This window comes from Scleropages formosus, chromosome 8 (assembly GCF_900964775.1).
Source record: "Scleropages formosus chromosome 8, fSclFor1.1, whole genome shotgun sequence".
Classification (NCBI taxonomy): domain Eukaryota; kingdom Metazoa; phylum Chordata; class Actinopteri; order Osteoglossiformes; family Osteoglossidae; genus Scleropages; species Scleropages formosus.
Window position 1 is genome coordinate 6815568 of NC_041813.1, and position 14635 is coordinate 6830202.

Below are 14635 nucleotides of genomic sequence, written 5' to 3' on the forward strand. Positions count from 1 at the left end.
GAAATGCAATTTTATTTAGTTTTGAATTGCACTGGAAATGAACAAATTAATAAATGTAAACTGCAATAGTTGTTACTTTTAAATAATATTTTCAGTTGTCAAAACACGAACAAATCAAAGTCAAATTCACTGCAATGACATCACACCTAAGAGGAGCTGGGCCATAGTAAAGCTGGAAACAGGATCAGAGGTTTTTATTAAATTTTAACAGAAAATTAAGTATATTATTAACCAATATTACACAAGGAAGACAAATAACCGCTCCAGAAATAATTGTGTACTCTCCATGTTACCACAAGTGTGTATACTGTGAATGCATTTTTTTGTGAATCACTGAATTTCAGGCCTTTCAAATGTTTATTTTTATTTTTGGGACTATTTTAAGGGACTGCAGGAGTTTTTATTTTTAAAGGCTGACTTCAATTTCTCTTCCTATCGTAGGTTCACTTCTCATTTATGTTTTCAGTTCACAATAATCACACAAAACATACCTCCCCCCACTGAGCTTCAGTCTGGCTTCCACTCCATAAATACAATGGCCACGAGGAAGAATAATCAAATTGCATCCTCACTTCAGATTAATTTTACTATACCGAAATGTGCCACAGTTTTGTATTTCACAACTTCATGTAGGAAACTGAAGCCAAACGCTGTAAAAGCTTACAGCTCTATCTGCTACGTTCTTCTTTATTAACAATTCATCACAGAAACTATTCAAAGGGCCACACATAAAAGAGAGGGTCCCTTTCTTTCTTTGCATGTGTGTTGATATACCTGTAATGAAGTACATATTTCTGGAAATGCAGAAGTCCGTGTTTTTGTACTCTACACTAAAAGCTAGACCTGTTTTATAGCTAAACATGTGACAGACACAACAACAAGGAGGGAAATAAATTTGTGTTTTCTTCATTGGGAGAATGAGTGTGACATGAATGAATGCATTTTTTTTTTTTTTTTTTTGTTTCCAGGAGAGGGAAAGTATGTCTGTGTGCGCGCATGTGGGTCTATAATCGCACCAATCTCCTATTGCTCTGACCCGCTCCCTACAGGCTGGTAACCATGGAAACGGTGCATTCTAGTGCCCACCTTGCGTCTGCTTCGCTGTAATACTCTCTGGCAACGATGTCCTCAAAAAGCTCCCCACCAGTGACACTGCAGAGAGAACAACAACTGGCCGTTAGTATGAAAGGGATAACATTATTCATCAGGTCAGCTGCAGTTGTGTTGCCGATTTACACTTTCTGCAGTCATGAAGCTGTGCATTTTTAAAAAAATAAAAAAAATTTAAAAAAAAAAAAAAAAAAAAAAATTTTTTCTGTGGCTTTTATCAGCTACCTTTGGGTCACACAAGTCCAGGTCTTTATTCATTACACTAAATAACCCACTGATCCACCCTATGAACTAGAAGAGGGCCTAGCAGCTTCAGCATGCTTTTGATCCTTGGAGTAGCAGGGATGCGTCCCAGAGCAGGATTTTTAGTTTTTTTTCCCCCCCCCCCCTCTCTCCCCAAACTTATAAAGCCCCTTGACTGGCAGCCTCCCAAGAGCAGCTCATCTTTGACTACAGAAGCCGTCCAGACTTGGAAGGACATTTCTAAGGTCTCTATCCTGACTGGTGTTTATGCGGCACGCAGTGAAAACTGGACAGTCCGTAAGGTTTGGGCGGAATTAGTGTCTCTCCATATACCATCCTAAACATGAATACAATGATGGCATTACTGCATCCATGAAACACCATCAGTACTAGCCACTATACATTCTCACCATTGTCAGGGTTTCCCTCTCAGAGCACTCATACTCACAGGTCAAAGACGAGGTAATGAAAGCCTTCTTCAGCGATACTGTCGTGGAGTCGCACTGAGAGACACACAGAGAAAAAGGGAGAGGGAGAATGAGACAAATGCAGAGAGGACTTAAAAAAAAAAAAAAAATGTGTGGTAAAGAGCAAAACAGCACACGATGCAAGACACTTTGGGCCTCAAGCCCCCCGGTTCAGAAGACCCTCCCCATCACGTGGCAACACGTCAGGACCGACAAAATAAAGGGCTGTCATCTTGTTATCTCACACTGTCGACTCCTTCCTAGAAGGCTCGTTTCCAAGTAAGATCCAGCCCCCTACCCCCAGCGACACCCTCAATCCAAAATGGGCAAGGAGAGAGGTGTATCAGCCCACCAACACAAAAGGAATCGCTGTAATCGCAGCAGGTTTTAGGAGATTAAATATAATGTTTTACCTTATGGAGGGAGGGAAAAGGGAAATACTTGAGGATACAGATCAAATGTGCTTTCAACAAACAAGTTTGGGTCTGTGCATAACAGAGCAAGACTGGCCTAATCCAGGTCAAATGGACTCCCATGACTGGTTGCCACACCCAACTTCAGCCTGTCATAAAGAGGGTGAATCAAGCCTGCATTCTGGGAGTGGCAGAGAACAACAGATGGAGGGAAGGAGAGCAAAAAAAGGAGAGAGAGAAAGTAATGGACAAGGACGGCTAGGCAGGGGTAGCAGCGTAAGAGTGCTGTGTGGTATGGGGCGTCCGTCTGACCACTCCCAGTCTTTGGAGGGAAAAGTTGTGTCACAGGACTAGCCCCTCAGGACACCAGGATAGCTGGAGCTGTGATCACAAGAGCCAGCTGCCATTGTCAACCCTAACCCACACCCCTGCAATGTTTATCATACCTTTATGGAAACAATGGCGATCAGGTCCCCTCCAGGCTTTGCTGGGAATTTCATCAAAGCAACTGTAGGACTGCATTGTAGACTGTTCACTATTTATACAATGATTCAGAAGTATAGTGAAAGATGGCATTTTTATTGCACATTCTTACTGGAGAAAGGGTGAGTGTGGGCTAGGTACTGAAGACAGGTGCACAGCTCTGTACTGCACTCTAATGCCACAGACCTGTGGTACCAGTGTATGTTTGCTTGTGGGTTGAGGGGTTGCAGGTCCAGGGTCCAACAGTAGAACACCACCCCTGGATGATACGTGGGTGAATCTGTAGTGTGACCCCCTCCACCTCATACACATACCACAGCAGGCACATTCTAATTACATTTTAATTACATTCTGTCTCTCTGAGCCCCACTTTCCACTGCCTGCTGCCACCCACGCAGCACCCCCTGCCACCAGCCCACCTCCTACACCCCCACAGAATTTATGAAGGCTCCTATTTATATTTCTTGCATAGACCTCTTCTTGCTAGAGTTCTTATTTGCTACATCCTTGTGAGGATAGGAAAGCAGACATTCCTGCTTCCCCAGAGGAAACAGGTGGGGTAAAGACAACATGGCCTCACACAAATTCAATATCATCGCGTAGTCTAACACTCTCAAATCTAACAAACAAACCCTCTGTAAGACACGAGAACACAAAAATATGAAAGATGACAACAAAATTGACACTTCCAGTTTGTAGTATAATCCAACCCTTTATTTTACAATTTCCCTTGTTCTCTTAGTATTAGGAACACATACACACAAAGCCACGTACATGTATATTTTCTGGCAGGCACACACAGTTGCATCCATCCACCAGACAGGTACGGAAAAGAGTTCTGAGGCTCCGAGCGAGAGGAGACTGCAACGCCACCAAGCGCTACGAGTCCCAGATTTGCATGAGGTGACATCATGCAGACTTGGCCCTACAATGCAAATTGCCCTCCATCAGTTTGAATGTCCATTTGCATCCATCCCGCTTTCCTGACATGAGGCCCCGCTGTAGACAACACTCTGACATACACAGGCGAGCAAAGCGCATAAGTTGCAGAGGTGTTGTACCACTGAAGCCTGAGTTTGTACAGAATCATCGCACAGGGACTGTGCCAAACAAGAGAAACACTTAACAACATGTTAATACCAAGGACCTAGTAAGGAGCTGGGCCACGCTTTTCCTTCAGAACAGCTTCGGTCCTTCTTGGAATCCTCAAATAGAAACTTGCTTCACACTTTGTGCTCCAGGACTTCCCATAAAGGTTCAGTGATATTTAGATCTAGTGACTGGGGGGCCTAGAAACTATCTGGCTTCATCCAATTCGAAAAAAAAAAAAAAAACACTAGAATTTGTTTAGTAATGTGTATGATGGCATTATTGTCTTGGAACATGGGAACATGATGAGGGAACAGTACTTGCACCATACGGTGTTCCTGGTCCTCTAAAAAGGCATCACATTCATTGGCCGATATACGACCAGGCATAGCAATCAGATGTAATGACTCCTACAAGAAAGACAGCACCCCACGTCCTTGCGGATCCCTTGCCAGTTGGCAATAGACATTATGGGCTTCCTTTGGTTTTCTCCAAATTTAGATCTGTCCAGATGTTGAAATTAGGGTGAAAGATGACTCATCTGACCATATTACCTTTTTCCCCATTGGTCAGGGTTCCATATTTTATGCTCCTTACACCAGGTTATGAGTCTTTGTGCATTGGCCTTGGATACAAGCGATTTCCAAATGACACCCCTGCTATAAATTCGAGCTTTGTGAAGCTCACAACATACATTTTTTTTGAGACTCAGTCACAAAGGTGCTAGTTCAATTTTGTGGTAATTTGAGACTGTACTTCGGTCTCATTAAGCAACTATCCTGTGAAGTGTCCATCTCTCCCTGTTGTTGAGCTTCAATTCACGACCACCATTCCTCTTTACCAATGTCATTTATCTGTGTTTGGCCTGTGCTGCCACTGTTTCTGAGACCGTTACCTTTGACACACGAAATACCCTGCAACTCAGGCACCAGCTATTCACCTCTTTGTAACTATGTTAGTTGCCTCAGGTTGCTTTGAAAACTCGTGTCTAAGTGCTAATTGTCAGACCCCTTCTACAGCTGAGACACACTGCTAACTGGCAATCACCCTAATATGACTCACTTTTGCAAATGCATTTGTAATTGTCATTTAGTTACTTCAAAGTTAAACTCCTTTCTCAGATTGCGTTTGCTGTTTTGTCCAGCCAGTAATTTAGTCTGAACTGATGAGCATCAAAATATTGAACTATTCATCTTCTCAAAGACATTAGCAGTTTTTACTGTTTATCTTATGACATGCTGGTTTCAGAAAAATATGTACTATTTCTAGTAATATGCAACTGCTGAAAACACCTCTGTTTTCTGAAGACATTCAAGCAGCAGAGCATGCTGGGAAATTACTTACCAATGTTGGGGTGTTTGAGCAGGCGGCAAATCCGAGCCTCTCGTTCCAGTTTTTGGTGATCTGAAGGAAAAAAAACAGGTGCAATTATTACAAAATGAGAAGGAATGACTAATACTTGTGATGTTTTAACCTTTCATGACTTTTGTGAGCACCACATTTGGAAAATGACAATTTCAAAGTACAGGTCCACGAATGCTGAAACTATTTTAACTCTTAATAATATCACACTATGCAGAAAACCGACCCTCAACAATACAGCACCATGGGAAGGAAAAAACTCTAAGGTCCCGCTGATCCAACTAGAAAGAGATATACAAGTCACCAATATCAGCAAAACCACAACCAGAACGGTGACTGTCTCTGAAGCTGTTTACAGTAGGGTATCAATCAAAACTTCTAACTGTATCATTACAGGTTGAAGCCCCAAGAGGGGTCCTGCATTTATTCACCGAAGCATCTATTCAACACGATGCATGAGCAAAGCACTAGCTCTCAAACACATAACAAAAGCAACACTTTGAAACCTAAGCAATAAGCTCTGCCTCAGTGAAAGGAACTGCGGGACGAGAGTCCCGAATCTGGAACTAGGGGATATGCCACCCTGAGGCCAGGATCCTTCTTCTTCTCACCTGCAAATATAAAGTCAGCCTGTGGTAACTGGTATCCACATGATTAATGGGAACACAGTGGTTTGCAGACAGGACTAATGACTTTAGCTCCTGGGTAGTGTAACTGCTAGCCAGGGCGAAGGAGTATAAGGGCAGCAGGAGGGATGAAGGAAAAGGGGTGCGGGCTGAGATCAATCAAAAAGTTGAGGCTTTACTGTAGAATCCCTTTGCCTAAATCTTCCTCTGAAAGTCTGAAAAACCAGAGACCCAAGAGAAACCCTTAACACGTTGCTGCATTGCTGCTAGCCTCCAACCCTAAAACCCTGTTCTCCCTGGGCCACTTAAAGCTTTCTGTACTTCCCTACTCCAAATCAGCCCATGCCTTCAACATAACACGGGGATTCAAAGTTGTATTGAGTGAATACGTCGTTGGAATAAACTCTACTAACCCATTAATCGCTATTACTGGGAGCAGCATCATACTACACGGAGTTGTGTTGCCAGTCTGATATACACTGAATAGCACTTTATAAGGAACACTACACTAACGGATTCAGATCTGGTGGGTGATTGGGAAAGCCACTGAAGAACACTGAACTCATTGTCATGTTCATGAAACCAGTTTAAGACTAAATTTGCTTTGTGACATGGTGCATTATCATGCTGGAAGTAGCCATCAGAAGATGGGTAAATTGTGGCCATAAAGGGATGTACATGGTCAGCAACAATACTCAGACAGGCATTCAAGCAATGCTTGCCTTGTGCCCAAAGTATGGCACAAAGTGTGCCAACAAAACATTCCCCACACCATTACACCACCACCACCACCAGCCTGGACTGTTGACACAAGGCAGGTTGGGTAATAGAAATAGTAAAAGACAGAAATTTAGGCACGTTGAAAGGGCCAAAGCCCATTCTCCTTCATCACACAGCACTCCTGGGAAAAAAGCAATCATTCCCATAATGTTGCTTAAAAAAAGAGGGGGGGGAAAAAAAAAAAAAAAAAAAAAAACTTCACACTACAGTTCTAGATGATGGACTGTCTAGAATACCAGCACCAAGCAACCCCAAGAATGCCAACTGCAGAAAACACATGCTGAGTAAAGGGGGTGAAGTGGGATCTTGACTGAGGGACTGTCACAGACACAGTCACTCCGGTCATATAGTTTCTTACTAAAGAAAAGCATGTGCCACTTCCCTGAAAGCTGATCTGGACAAAGGCAAGCTCCTGGGAAATGTGGTCCCCCCTACACGTTATTGCCCACCACAAGCTCAGTGACTGTCTATTGTTATTGTCATTGGTTTAGCTCGATTAGCCAACTCACTTCAGAAGCCAGTGTCACCCCTGCATGTGTGACCTCAGCACTCTGGAGTGGGTCAACCGAGCAGGGAAACAGGAAAAAGGTGCCTGGAAGCCCCTCCACTTCGTATAACCTAGCTTACAGATAGACATCTGCAGTACAGTCTGACACAGTCAGGAACCACAGACATCAGTATCCATAATACTGCTCCTGGGGGGCTTCCCTGTGGAACAGGTGACACCAAAAAAAAAAAAAAAAAAAAAACGGGAGCTCTGAATTAGTACTTTAATACATCAGGGGCTGCTGTATGCATCTAAATGTGTTCTTCACACTGTCTGTCGTGAGGAGATCAATGAAGTTACTCTGGTCAGATGGCGTAATCCTCACTGGAACCAAGCTCGTGGAGTTCTCAAGCAATTTAAGTGTAGTACCCTGAGTCCGACTTCATAAACACCTCAAGCTGCAAACAACAGATTGCTGTAAGGGCCTGTGTATGGCTCCTTAATCACCTCACCAATGTCCCCCTCCGCACACATCCATTTATACAAAAGACGTGTGTGCAAGGAGAGGTACAGGCTGGTGTTAGACGGGTAGAGAGGACATGTGTGCGTATACATGAGGGCCATATGCCTGCATAATGAAGCCAAGCGTGAAGGCAGGGAGGTTGCGCGTCCCTCCGTAATCATGCACCCGCATTACCCCTTCTCTTTCTGTGGCCATGATTTTAGAGTGGGGACTACAAGACCTCCAGTGAGACTCCACCAATTCTGACTGTGGTGCTGGTCTCGCACTCTACTGAACTGGCGAGTGTAGCCACTACAACGGCACACAGCAAGATGTACACGTAACATGCACAAGGGTGACACAAGAAGTATGGGCGTAACTTAAAAAGGGCTTTGCTTCTACTTAATGATTTTAATAAACAAATCACCTAGTCTTGAATAAAACTGGGCCACATTTTCTAATCCTTTATATACTGCACGTACTACCGAGACACTCAAGTTTAAGGTTAGAACATGCTGTTAGAATGCCCCAGTGCCTTGCGCACTGAGCTCAGTCCTCAATGCGCAACAAGACGCAGCTCATTCTCAATCTGCAATCAGGCCAAGCTTGCTGCAGCCCAATGCCAAACACCCACCCAAAAAGCAGTGTGGGCATGCAGTTGGATCTAGAGGCAGTCTGCATTACGTAAAGGGGATTGCAGTCCGTTAAATGAGATGAAGCTTCATTTCTAATAACCGATAAGTAGAAAGCACATGTGCTGGCAAGGAGCAGACTGCAATGACACAAACCTAAAGAGTGAGATGGGATTCTGGCACAATTTGCAGCCATTAGCTAAACAGCTCTGCGAGACAGACCGCCAGTGAAACACCTGCCAGTGGAGAGTGAAAGCTCTGCTCTCTTTCTGTACTCTGAGATCCTTGTCCTCATCAGGCACTGTCTGCTACTGCCACAGTGGGAAGGAGTGAGACTTAAAAGGAAATGAACAGGAACAGAGATACTAGCTGTGTTCTTCACATAAATAATCAGAGCCAGCATCTACATTAGCCACTCTTGTGTATATGTGTTAAATCGAAGTAGAAAGAGCCAAGCGAGTGTTTGGAGGTGACCTCTGCAAGAAACGAGGGCTGCTACATCAAGGTGGTTAGCCGCAATGCTGAGTCCTAATCCAGCATGGCCTTGACAGGGACCAGTGGTCTTTGTACCATGTAAACAGACACGCACATGCACGCGGCCTGAAGAATTCTAGGCCACACATGAAGATCTACAGCAGCTCAGATCTAGGCTCAACCCACCCAGACCACCTCCCGTCTCCTCTACAGCAGTGGATTAGATCCTCTCTCACACAGAGCACAGCATGCTAACGCCAACAGGATTAGAGCAGAACGCAACATGACCTCTGACACCCACACAGGCTATCGGGAGCAACCACACACTCACACATCCCTCCCAGTGGAAACCTCAGCCCTATGCTCCTGTACCACCATCTCCCTATGAGCATCACAGAGCAAACTGCTGCATTTTGCACGTGTACATATCTGTATACCCAGCATGCTGAAACACAGCACATACTGTATCTACACATGCCTGTACAACTGTGTTTGCCCGTTTAGCTTCTCCCCCCCCCTTTTTTTTTTTTTTTTTTTTTTTAAGCTATCACCCACTACACTATCCCTTTCCCAGAACGCAGGGGACACAGTGACACCACATTAAGAAATGATCATGTCCCTAGCATCAAAGGGTCCCGCACAGTCTCACCCCCTGCCACATCACCAATGGTCCTTTGAGAAGACAGTAATTTAAGGGGTTGCTCCTACCAGAGCCAGTCACCTGCCTTAACTCTGCTGCTAACAAATTGCTTAAAGCTATTAGAAATGTCCATCAGAAAGAGGGGGTCCCACACTCCTAATACATCCACCTTACCAGGCCAGAAGGAAAGTGTTTCCAGAAAGTATTCAAGTCTTTAGAAACTCCATGTGCAAAGCTGGTCCACTGCATAGAGGCTTCCTCAGAAAATAAGCATAATTCTTTCCTGGAAATTTCCTTGTAAAATGAATTCTTGTAAAATGAGTTAATTAGAATTAATACTAATAGAAAAAATAAAGGTGTTTCTGAACGAAAAAAGGTTCCCCCATTTTTTCCCCTCCTCAAACATGCCAATTTCTTAACTACCTGCTAGCGTAGGTGTTAGAGCTGCTGCCTTTGGACCCAAAGATACTTACCTTAAATAGCTCCAATAAAAAAGTACCAAGCTGTATGAATGGATAAACACTTCTAGGTAGCTTAACACTAAGCCATTTTGGAGAAAAGAGCCAGCTAAATGAATCAATTTAAACAAAGAAATTGAAAACTAACATTAGAACTACTTTAGACACCTAAAGTTCAAAAGTTGTTCAAAAGCACTTATACGCATCACATTTGCTTGCTCTTTCCGATCTCATTTTCCTCATTTATTTTACCATTATTTTGTTGGATTCTGCTGTTATACTGCTGCAATTTAAAAATATTACAAAATCCCTAACAGTTATATCCAGTATCTTTGAATTAATTTGAGAAGCTGCTCTTAAATGTGCTAGATAAAGAATTTTATTATAATTAGAACATTAATTACATTCAGAATTGTCTTGTTAGGTAATGTCATCACTTGTAATCCCCCAGTGCTGAGCTATTTATCAAGCTGGTATTTGCAATAAAATAGTAAATTAAATGATCAAATCATGTGGTCCTTCAGGAGAATTCTATGCATTATAACATTTACCAAGTCTGGTAGGTAATTCTAGTAGATACTATAGATACATAAACCGGTAGGTAATTCTTCACTGCCAAGTCACGTATTTTAAATTGAAATTTCTGTTCTTCAATGAAAAACATTTCTCGTATGACTGATACTTGTTATGCAACTGTTAAGAGTAGAAATTACATGTGCCTACAACTTTAAATAAATAAATAAATCAATAGCAAGCCTTCATTATACAAAGGAAGCCTGTACTTCACAGTCCAGCCAAGTTGTTTTCTTACTGAATTAAATAAATCACAACCTTATGGGGAAAGTGCAGATTAACATCATTGATTGCTGGCAATGAAGAAACTAACTGCCATAGTTTTCTCTAGCTAACAGGGGGATTTGGGGAGAAGATGGAGGTGCCTGTGGGTTCCAGGAACAACCAACATCCTATCAAGCTGGGGAAAAAAAATCTTGCAACTTGAGATTCACTGACAACCTTTTGATCTCAGGGAAATACATATGCATGTTTTATGAAATATTCACCAGATTTACAAAAGGGAGGTACTGTGGGAACATAAATGATCAGGAATTTTGGAATCACTGCATTTCGGTGATCAAAATCAGCATATGGGATCCATGAGAAGTGGGAGAATCAAGTGATGACCTTGAAACAAAGTATGTAGCTGTGTGTACATTTCAACAGGATGAAGCAATCATCATTAGCTGCCAGTCATGCGGTGTCAATGTCTCTGCACTTCTACCCAGATCAGTTGACCTTGCAAAATTTCCCAGAACAAAAACATGTCATGCTGCTGTAGAGTTCAGGCCTCCACAGCAAGGACTCTCTGGATCAGGGTGACAGTCTCATCTACTGCATGGATCATACAAATAGCACTTGGGTGTGCATGCATCCTTAGGGCGGAGGCAGCACAAAACTAACCGTATGCTTCAGGAGATTCACAGGTAAGTTTGGTCAATCACAAAGGTACTCAACGCACGCACGCACGCACGCACAAAGCTCACGTCACGTTTCACACACCACTAAGCTGAATGAAACTATCAAACGGACTTCAGCTGACCCCTGCAGCACATCCAGCATGTGTGTGCCAAGTAATTCTCTGCTGGTCCCTGAGACTGTGCTGGTGGAGAGAGTGACTTCTCATCCTCTCGCACATCACACGCCCTCTGCAGAAGGGAGCAAAGGAGGCTTGTATATCAAACCCACTCCTTCTACTAAACAAACATAACACTGCAGGAAAATGCTCTGGTACAGGTTTACACTCTTTCCAAGTGCTGTGAGCAGCTGTTATGCAAATACAGACTTCTTGGCTGTCATACTCCTATAGCCAACTCTGATAACACACCACATGCAAAGCCAGCTGGATCTCCAGTGTGATCCTGAGCATCCCTTTGGGTCTGTAGTGGGGCTTTGCTAAACCTGCTCAAGGCCTGCTAGAGCTGCAGGGTTTCTGAGCACCCTCTCAGGCAAGAAGAAGACAAAGAAATAAATGTGTTGGAAACAGAAGTGTCCAAGTTTGGGTGGCATTCACATTAGAGTGCCCAAAGTTCCAAAAGGTACACAGAAAACAACACAGCTCTCATCTCCTCTGTGGCATCTGCCAAGATTTTCCGTGCTGTGGGAATGAGAGTCATCCGAGGGAGAAAGGGGTTGAATTTTTCACCGTTTTGCAAAAGCGCGCCATACCTTGATCGTCGTACATCACTATGTTCAGAGGAAAGTAAGGCAGACAAGCTTTGATTCTACGTTTAATAAACAGGCTTTGCATCGACAAACCCGCAGAGGCTGTGGCAAGCGGTGTTTTAGGGGGAGAACTCCACCGGGCCACAGTGTTCACCAATGTTTTGAATCCTTCCCTCAACACAGTTACCGTGATCAAAGCCAGCTGCTTTCTAAAGGCACCACAGAAAAGTTTAAAATTAAAAAAATAAATTTTTAAAAAAAAAAAAAAAACCACACACACACTTCTACAGAAACTACGGATGCCACTGACATGACAAAGGAATCTGCAGGCTATGAGGAAGCACAAGCGCTCCAGCCGGAGGAAGCATCCACACAGACAACCCAAGCCTCAGCACAATGTGCACAGGGACACAACTGAGCTCACATAGCCCACTTCCCCCACTGTCACTGTAGCAGCTTGGCTGTGATGTTTAAGCAATTAGACTGCAATTTTAAATGGCAAGAAGGTAAATCCTTCAGGACCTTTGAGAAAGGCATTTACCTTGTACTGCTTTAGAAGAGAGACATAATTAGCGGAGGGTAGTACCGTTGCCTTCTAGCTTTTGGTTTGTCGGTTTGAACGTGGGTTCGGATCCAACTCAAACTGTGTGGAGTTTGCATGTTGTCCCAGCCATCACATTTCCTCCCACAGTCTAAAGACATGTCTCAGGTGAACTGGTGACTAAGTTACAGACAGCATGTGCGTGACTGAGTGTGACTGCCGTGTTTTAAACTAGCATCCTGTCCAGGGTACGTATACCACCTCATACCCTATGCTTCTCGGACAAACTCCGAATAAATGTGACCCTGTACTGGACAAGCAGTTGCTGATTATGGTATATGGATTAATGGATTGATGGATGCAGGCTTTAGCAGAAACACCCAGCTGTTTAAATTAGAAATTCTAAGATTTACATGCATACATAGAAGACAAAAAACACAAGACTCCTTTGTAACCCTTCCCATGCTAGCAGGGCACAGTCCATGAAACGACATCAGTATTGTGCCATACCAGGTTCTCTACTCAAGAAAGATGGCCAACATTGGGAGGGTGTGTCAAGAACTTGGGGCTGAAAGGGCAGACGGTCTAAAGTGAGTACAGCTGTGATCACTGCGTGCCTACTTTAATCAAAGCCTGCAAGTACGTCCCAATCATTCCGAGACAGGTGTCAACAAGGACTTCACGACCATTTGTGCAGATGCTCAGCCACGGTAAAACTGCATCAGCACCAGCATACACCTACAGAGCGTCTGTCAGAAATATACATAGGCATACATGTAAGCACACATTATGCAATGTTTCTAAGTACTGAAGCTTCATTTCTGTTCTATTAAAGAAGCAGGGATGGAGCTACAAGGGAGAAGGACTGCAATGGAACATAGACAATGTGTACAATCCAAGAACGGAGAGCTGTTGCCTTTTGCCACCTGGACACAACAGCACAGAGTGTGTCACCTGGAAAGGCAGGCCTCAGGAGACACAAACAACGGCCTTGCTGAGGCAGATGAGCAGGAAATCGCTGAGAGATTACCATGTTTATCTGAGATTTAAGAGACTTACCCACAGCTGAGGGAGAGGTCAGTGCAGCCCTGGGAAGCTTAAAGGTGACTCAAGCCCCACCCAGCAAACAGAAAGCCCCACCCAATAAATGGTAAGCTGCAATAGAGGGAGATGTAGCTGCACTGTCTGGGACAAGGGTACCCTTAGTGCAATGAGTCTGAAAGCAGTGACAGTAATTTGACAGAGGAACAAGAGAGCAAAAGAAGAAACACAGTGACATAGTGACAGGGGAGAAAGGTGGGGAATAGAAAATCTTATGTGGAAAAGCAGAGTCTGAGCTCCTATGGGGGAGGAACTCCCCCATGGAGCAGAGCAATCCAGCATGGCTCCTGCCCACAACTATCTTCCCAGCAGCAGAGAGGTGCATTAGGTGAATCCCAGGTTTAGCAAGAAGGTGGGAATACAATTGCTTGCATAACGGGCCTCTCTTCTCTTATTAACGCCATGGTGTGTTTACTGCCTTACTCTCCCAGACGCTCCTCATGCTGAAACACTCCGTGCCAGGAACAGTTTCCACCCCCTCCACCTCCGCAACTTGCAGATGAGGTTGAGCTACCCACGGATGGCTTCTCTGGCCCCTAGGAGTGGGCTGGATGAAGGGCCAGCAAGAGACGAGGTGTGAGAGAGAAGTTAGAGCAAGCAAACACAGAAACTCCCCCAAATCACCACTGTCTCACGCAAGATGGGGTACAAAATGTCGAGGCTGCCATTGTTAATTGCGCAATGAACGCATGCATCTGCTGCACACCCATACATAAGAGAAGATTCAACTGAAAAGCACTTTCTCAGCCTAAAAAGGTAGACCATGAGGTCTACTACACAAACTCCACAGGTGTAGAAGAGGTGTCCCCCACCTCACATCAGTCCAACTGGAACTTTCAGCACCTGGGTGTAGAGATCCTGCTCGTCTACCCCAGTAGAAGCCTGCCCCCAAGCCTGCTGTGATCCATTTTGGGCTCTAGTATACATCCACTCCCCACAGGCCTGCCTGTGCTACCCTCCACTCCCACACCCACCCACCCCAGCTGTCTGTACGATCATCTCATCAG

At 44.1% G+C, this 14635-nt stretch overlaps 1 protein-coding gene across 20 annotated transcripts in view; it reads right to left on the reverse strand.

Annotated features, from left to right (window-relative positions):
* The window catches only part of camk2g2 (calcium/calmodulin-dependent protein kinase (CaM kinase) II gamma 2), a 76160-nt gene that overhangs the window by 43231 nt on the left and 18294 nt on the right, over window positions 1–14635 (reverse strand). For all 20 annotated transcript variants that reach the window (XM_018766263.2, XM_018766262.2, XM_018766261.2 and 17 more), the window contains exons 3-5: window positions 5150–5209; window positions 1802–1856; window positions 1087–1152 (exon numbers count right to left, since the gene is read on the reverse strand). In XM_018766263.2, coding sequence (XP_018621779.1) covers window positions 1087–1152; window positions 1802–1856; window positions 5150–5209 — 181 coding nt within the window. The remainder of the gene's footprint in view (window positions 1–1086; window positions 1153–1801; window positions 1857–5149; window positions 5210–14635) is intronic.